This window comes from Papaver somniferum, chromosome 3 (assembly GCF_003573695.1).
Source record: "Papaver somniferum cultivar HN1 chromosome 3, ASM357369v1, whole genome shotgun sequence".
NCBI classification, from domain to species: Eukaryota; Viridiplantae; Streptophyta; class Magnoliopsida; order Ranunculales; family Papaveraceae; genus Papaver; species Papaver somniferum.
Genome location: NC_039360.1, coordinates 206,197,052 through 206,204,693, shown reverse-complemented (window position 1 = coordinate 206,204,693; position 7,642 = coordinate 206,197,052). Strand labels below are relative to the sequence as shown.

Sequence of the window (7,642 nt, the reverse complement as noted above, 5' to 3'; positions counted from 1 at the left end):
CGGAAGGAGTCCCTAACCGTTGTTTGTAATTCCTTTATGTCTTAATGCATGGGTATGTTTTTCGGCAAAAAAAAGTTAAACCAATAAGCATAAGTGTGAAACATACCATTTTTCTACGTGACTACATATCATTAATCATCCAGGCCTAATCGTACTTATCTAATACTCCCTCTGTCCCACTATTAGATGACCTAGTTGAAGTTTGCACAATTCTTAAAGTAAAGAATGGGAAGGAGTATTTTTAGGTGTTTTTTACAATTATACCCTTATGGATAATAATTTGTAAAATTTAGAAATGATTTATCTCTCAAACTATACCATAGATTTTGGTAAACTTTGTATCATTGGAAAGCATTTTAAAACACCTACTCAACGAGTATAAACATGGATATCAAATTATATACATTTCTTATACTAACGATAATCAATCAAAAGAATAATTTAAGAAATATTCTCTTGTTTAATGAAATAGGTCAACTAACGATGGAACAAAACTTTAAACTAAGTAGGTCATCTAATAGTGGGACGGAGGGAATAGAAGCTTGTTAAATATATTTCACAAAAAATAAACACACATATTTCATCACAAAGTTTACACTATGATCTTACATGATGAAACAATTAAAATGAAATTTTAGGAACTTTGTTTACCTTCACCCTAAAACCCATTTAAATTTACAAATTTCAAATGTAATCAACACCTAGAAAGTGTTAAGTTAAGAGAATGAAATGAAAATAAAATTTATCATAGAGTTGTTTGATTTTACCTAATTCCCCATGCAAATCCTGAGAAAAATATGTAATTTTCAGTTAGACAATTTATTGAACAAATTGAAAGCCGCAACAACTAACAATGCAATCTATCATCGTTAGTTCCAGTGAATTTATCCTAGGTTTTTATACAGAATCAAACACATCATTTAAAATTTAAAATCAAAGGGAACAAAAGGTAAATAAAAAGAAACCAAATAAAATTATGTCAATTATCATTAACACTGTTGAACATGGTTTCATAATTGAGAACCACAGACGGGATTTTGCGAAGAAGAAGAGAAAATAAAAACGTGTGCTGGGAGATAACGAACAAGTTTATGGTGTTTGAATGACCCGCTACTTTGTCAACACCAAAGATTGAAGAATAGAAAGGAAGAATTAACTGATGGAAATGGATTGGGTAAGTTAAAAACTTGAGTTGAAGCGGTGGAGTCGTGGACTCAAGGAAGTGGGATTGGTTTCGTCCAATCGTGAAAGTGTTTTGGTGGGACCAAAATTAATGAGAGTCGTATTTTATGATTCTCGTTAGAAATGTCCACATTAGTTTTTGGTAGGACCCGAATGAATAAGAATCAAGTAGTTTCAATTATCATTTTGATTGATTGATAGATTCTCACTCCAAGGGATAAAGTGAGAAAACATGGTTATATTTAGTCGAAGAGAAAAAAAAAAAACAAACAAAAACCTCCTCTCAAAATCTTACTAGGGTCCTAATAGTTATGCCCATATCCGAACTATGCTGAACAGCCCGAGCCTAATACAAAGCCCAAACCCAAACCCAAACCCAACCCAACCCTATCCCTTCTTCTTCATCACCAGTTTTTCTTTTCCCCTTTGTTTATTTTGCAATGGCTCTCTCTTTTCTCCATTTCTTCTCCTCATCCATCCTGCCTTACCCTGTAAGTGTGTCGCTTTTTTTTGTAGGTTTATAGAATTTCTAGCTCACTAACTTACTTACGCACTCTCTTTCTCTCAGAATTTGGAAGCTAGGCAAGGAAATTCATGGAATTTGAACTTGTCAATTAAATCACAAGTAATCTTCTTTCAATCTTACTTTTGTTCACTTCTTGGGTGATTGGGTTTCTTGATTATCCGTTGGAGTACGTATAATTCTATCCAATTCTCTGCTCTTTGCGTTAAAATTATTATTTAATCAAAATTTATTCAACACAGGAATTATCACAAAATAGTGGTAATGGAAGGAGAATATGGAGGCGTAGAAAACTGGTATGTAAAGTTCTATATTTTTTTGACCTAATTAGATCTTTATTATGTTCTTTTCTCTTTACGCTTTGGGTTCTGATTAGAAGAAATGTATTGGGGAAACTAGAAATGTAGAGTAATATTTATGCAACATTGTGACTGTTAACTAAAACCAGTACATCTTTAGTAACGAAAAACAAGTGAAGCCCCTCTGTAGTTTCTTATAGGGCATAAGACAATTCATTTCTAGTTTGCAGAAAGATACTTTGACTGAGAACTACAGGTTGACGGGTCATTTAGTAGGTCAGACACATCATCTCCATTACTCGATGTGATTAGGATCGCCTCTCTTGAATGCATATCAATCTAACGGTTTGTCTCCTTAAGGTTACAGTGATAGGGAGCTTGATTGTCTCTCATTTAGGAGATCATTTCTTAAATGTTTATCGGCCTCTCTACATTTTTAGCTCTTTAGTTGTCTGTATTTGGATTGTGGCGTTAAATCTAGGGATGAATTATCCATTAGCGTTGTTTGAGATTGAGTCTTTTAGCTGGACAGTTCTTTTTAGGAAATTTTGGTGCTAATCTTCCAGGAATTTTGTGGAACTTTTGGTTTGTGTGAACTGCTTATTTCCGGCTAGATTGCATTTATTTCTTGTCTTGTCTGACATTCAGCTAACTCTCAAGCTAGTCTTCCTTGTGGTTGCACTTGGAGAGCTTTTATGCCTACTATTTAGAGAACTTCAGTTTCATATGTCATACATTCGTCATGTTTTAGATGATTATTAGGGTAAAAGATTTTTGCTTGTAACTTTCAACAGTGGTGTTGAAGAGCTAATACTTCAGTTTATCTTTCAGACTAAGAAAGATGAGAAGGTCAGATATAAGATGGATCGAATTCCTTTCTTGGAAGAGCAAGTAAGGAAAGTAAGGGAATCTGGTAAACTCTTGTCAATGGACATAGAAAGACTGCTATTGTCAGAGGAAAATCGATTCGATTTCGTAAATGAGGTAGCAGCGGAAGCGAAAGAGTATGTCGATAACAATCGAGATGAATACGGAAGTAAGAAACCTATCCTTCATGTGCTTAGTAATCGTGTAAATGATGCTGGGTTCTACCGTCCAGAGGCATACTTGGAGTCTGATCCTTTCAAGCCACCAGGTTATCTAAGAGAGGATTTGGCTACCATGGACACGGGCTCCATACTTTGAGTATGAAGCCCCTCTTTTTTAAAGCCGTTTGCTTAATTAGTTTCTTTTCAATACTTTTCCTCTACTCTGTTACCCTTTATTGGTTAAGGTTTTATTTTTATGCAATGTTTGTTCAAATCAGAATGTTTCATAAAAATGGTGTTGTATTGAGTATATAAGATGTTTGAATGTGGTCAGACGTGATCAGATGGACCACTCACTGATATTGATCATGAGAATTACCTTTTTTGATCGGCAATCGAGTCCAAGTTGTGTAAATAACTAAATATGGAGTTATGACACGCTGAAAATGTTAGAAGTCTTTTGACAACAGCAATAAGTAGAGAGAAAACATACTTGTGTGCACGTAGGTAAATAGCCGGCTTACTAGTTTATTATTGTGTAGACTTGTTCTTGGCTGGAAAACAGAAATGCAACAATTATTTATTGGCTTGAAAACATATATCTTAGAATTTCCCTTTTTATGGAGGAGAACATATTCAATATCACAAACCCAAATTACACAAAAATAGCAATCAAATGATTATAAAACAAATAGTGGGAAACTTGTGGAAAAGCTCAAAGAAAACAGAAAGAGCAGAATCAAATTAGCAAACCTGACACTTTATACACTCTTCTACTTCTTCTTCTTCTTCTTACAGATTGTGCTCAATTTTCCATAAGGTAGAGTTAAGGGGAGAAAGAGATTGGACTTTCTTTTAACTTTTGAAACCCAAGCCTGACCATCTCTTATTTACTTCCTTCTTCATCCTCTGCGAGGTAGAATCAAGCAAGTTTGTGAGTGATTTTGCTTTTTTGTTGCGGGATCTGCCCGCTTCCTTTAGTAGCTCTGCAAGCCTTTTCTTCTCATCATCAACATCTGGGTTCGCTGTTCCTAGTTTTTCCTCTCTCACCTTGAGAATATGTTCCAATATTTCAATTGCGTCTTCCACTCTGAAATGCAAATATATGAAAAAATGATAAATAAAGCAGGTTACATACCATATTAGTAGCCTTTTATTGCGAAATACAACTTAAAACTGGCATTGCAGGGTCACAATGAAGTCTTAAAAATAAGGGAAAAGGTTGTACTGGAAATAATTTCACTACAAAACAGAACTAGAAAATACATTATGAAATGCTTGAATGATTGATAAGAAAATATTCTAAAAGAATTTTTTTTTGATCATAAGCCAAAATGAATTTCGTCACCAAATCATGCAACAAATCACAGAAAGACAGTTATCTCGTACTTGCCACTGATGGAAGATGATATAATAAACCTGAAAGAAAAGTTTTTTGATCATAAGCCAAAATGAAGGCTTAGAATTTATAAATGTGCGCAACAAGTAGAACTTCAATTGCTTTAAGAGAAATCACTGGAAGACCTCTTACCTGCCCATGGCATCATAAGTTGCTGCAAGGTTGCTGTATACACCAAGCGTCTCTGGGTCAAAGGGACCGCACTCCTGTTCAAGTATGCCCCTAGCTTCTTCAAATAACTCAGCAGCTTCATCTATTTTGTACAATTGTACACAAGACAATCCCATTTGGTTCAACACCACACCAAAAAATGCTGATTTTTTCTCTCCACTGGCTCTAAGCTTTGTCACACCACTCTCAAATGAATTCCGAGCATCTGAATACCTTCCAACCATGTAAAACATAACACCCATTTGAGCTTCTATACCTGCAATTGTACTTCTCTGTCCAGGTGTATCATCCAGTAACTTCATTGCCTTCTGCAAAAGCTTCAAAGCCTCCTCAGGCTCATTCACAGCTTCGTAAATAGCTGAAATTTCTGTTAACCCGCCAGCAATCTCCTCTGATGTGGTTCCAGGCACTGGCTTTGTATAAATCCTTAAAGCACTTTCACAATAAGACTTAGATTCTCTGAATTTGCCAGTTTTATAGTAAAGATCAGCAAGGCGAACAAAAACCGATGCAACAGATGGATGGTTGTCACCCTTGATAGATTTAAATACAGTAAGAGCTTTTTGGTAAGCAAATACAGCTTCATCGAAACGGGAAAGTGAGAGGTACAGGTCACCAATACCAACATCAATAGCAGCAATTTCATTGTCTTGACCAGCGGCAATCATAGCCATGCTAGCAAGAACAAGGTGTTCAAGTGCAGATTCATAATCTCCTTTTGCCTCGCAAACGAGAGCCATTAATCGACGATCAGCAGCTTCTTCAAGTGATGCTGGTGCACTATGTTCACGGTGAATTTCAAGGGTTTGCTTGCAAAGAACTTCTGCTTGATCAAATTGCATAGCTTGCACATTTGCCTCAGCTAAGTACCTGTGGATCGTCAAATTGCTCACATTAGTAGATGAATGTCACCAAGCCCAAAAATAAATAAAAATATTATGGTTATCTAGGAAAGTTATGCCTCAGCTAAATAACCCAAAATAGACAAAAAAAATACTTTTTGACACTAAAACAGTAAAAGTTACTGTGCTTATGTAATTTGTAAGAAATGTATCATTAAATGTAATACAATTTTTTTTTATTAATTCTGTTATTTATTAGAATAAATAAAGAGTTTCAAATTCAAATTGGCACAATCAGCCATACTGTACATTGGATCAAGTGGGCACGGACAAACACAAACTATAGACGCATATTAGCCCATTGAGGACTGAACTAACGTAAGCCAAGAACAAAAACTTCTTGGATTCAGAGTACTCCAGTACGCCATCATGTTCAGAAGAAAATCTAGAGACAGAAGGAGAGATTAAATACCTGCAAGTTTCAGCAACTCTTGGATCTGATTCACCTAAAGCTTCAATTTGGATCTTCAAACCAGAATCATAACAAGAGATAGATCGATCTAACTGACCTAACATGGAATGAGTATCACCTAATTGCATATACCCAGAAAAAGCAGCTAGAGAATGATCAGATCCTTTAGTAACATCAGGAACCATAATTGCTTGTTCTAAAACAGGTATGGCCTCTTCAAATCTTCCCAAACTGCAATAAATTGCAGCAACAACATGTAAACTCATCGCTAATTCCAAATTTCTCGGTTCGTCTGAACAACATCTTTCAAATGATTTTGAAGCCCTAATTGCAAAATCCAATGCCTTAATTGGACTATCACCTGATGCTATTGTATCTCTGGCTTGTTTTAATAAGAATGGCCCTAGATCTGGATTGTCTAATGCTGTTTCGTCAATTTCAGGTTTTTTTTCAATTTTTTTCTTTCCTCCTGAAGATGTTCCTGGTGATGGTCTACTTCTTGATGCCGTCGATGGCGATGGTGATGATGTTCTTTTTGGGATTGGTGTTCGTGATGTAGACCGACGATTGTTGCTGCTGGACAATTCTTCTTGATTTTCATCTGATACGTGAATTCGTAATGGTGTTGATCCTGGTGGTGTTTTTACTGATACTAAGCCTGGCATCTTCTTCTTCCTTTTTTAACAGATAAAGATCTGATAATTGAAGCTCAGGTATTCTTAAGTTGTACAGAAAAGATCTAAGAATTTAACCTCAAAAATGAGTATTAATGGAAAATCATATGAAGAATCCAAAAGACACAAATAGTAGTGTGATTATGGACTGGACGAAAATGGAGAAAACAATGAAACCTTTTCAGAGAAGAGAAGATCTGATAATTCTCGGAGAGATAGGATTAATACGGAATATATTAAAAAAATTAAATACGAAATGGAGATCATTATTGTGAACAGAGCTGCAGAAACGCCATTGAAGGGAGAGAGAGAGAGAGAGAGAGAGAGAGAGAGAAAAGGTAAAGAGTGAGCGAGATAGAGAGAGAGTCAGAGAGATGGGAGATTGTATTGATTGTTACACTCTCACGTTTGCTTGAGATAGACTTCTTCTTCTTGTACCGATCCAACGGTTTAAAATGGATTTTTTGTTCATCTCCAAGAATATATTAAAGTAAACAGAAAAATCTAACGTCATATACTTTTTACTTGTTCTTCGACTACTGTTGACATTTTTGTTTAATTTTGAGATTATGTGCTGTTTTGAGTTACTATACTGCCTCCTTCTCTGCTCAACATTTGCATGCCACTGCGCGCAGTCCATCCGCTCCCCTGATGCACAAGGAAATCCCTCCTCACAGGACCGGAAACTTGGTAAATTTCTGGGCTTTCAGATCATTCATAGAACCGGAAACTACTCAGCATATAAGGAGGCATGAAAAATAGATATTCTGTAGTAAAAATCAACACTGCTAATAGGGTACCAAATTAAGTGGGATGTACCAAAATTATAATAAGATAAAACATATTTTTATATCGGAAATGCTATTCAGTGCTCAAATCACAGCACTACTTACAGCTCAAATTCATGTGTCCCAGTATTATTGGTCAAGATTGTTAAGCTGTGACCCACCTTTTTATCAAAATCCCCAAATCTAGGGTCTGGATGTGGTTGAGTGCTAAGTAGTGCTGCAATAAGTGTGTGGAATAGCAGCTCCGTTTTTATATATGACAAA

General features: G+C 35.7%; 2 protein-coding genes across 3 annotated transcripts; one reads left to right on the top strand and one right to left on the bottom strand.

Annotated features, from left to right (window-relative positions):
* The first annotated feature begins 1,511 nt into the window (after positions 1-1,511).
* On the top strand, positions 1,512-3,427 carry LOC113358504 (protein PLASTID TRANSCRIPTIONALLY ACTIVE 7-like). The gene is made up of 4 exons (XM_026602096.1): positions 1,512-1,673; positions 1,751-1,807; positions 1,948-2,001; positions 2,836-3,427. Exons 1-4 carry the CDS (start codon positions 1,623-1,625, stop codon positions 3,187-3,189), a joined length of 516 nt encoding a protein of 171 aa, XP_026457881.1. The 5' UTR covers positions 1,512-1,622; the 3' UTR covers positions 3,190-3,427.
* A 155-nt stretch (positions 3,428-3,582) lies between these two features.
* On the bottom strand, positions 3,583-6,979 carry LOC113358503 (protein KINESIN LIGHT CHAIN-RELATED 1-like). Of its 2 annotated transcripts, XM_026602093.1 has the most exons (4): positions 5,917-6,979; positions 4,564-5,472; positions 4,422-4,451; positions 3,583-4,122 (listed from the first exon to the last, which is right to left on the bottom strand). In XM_026602093.1, exons 1-4 carry the CDS (start codon positions 6,579-6,581, stop codon positions 3,888-3,890), a joined length of 1,839 nt encoding a protein of 612 aa, XP_026457878.1. In that variant the 5' UTR covers positions 6,582-6,979; the 3' UTR covers positions 3,583-3,887. The 2 variants fall into 2 exon arrangements, with proteins under 2 accessions (XP_026457878.1, XP_026457879.1); XM_026602094.1 differs by lacking the exon at positions 4,422-4,451 and having other exon boundaries at positions 5,917-6,971.
* Positions 6,980-7,642: the final 663 nt, after the last annotated feature.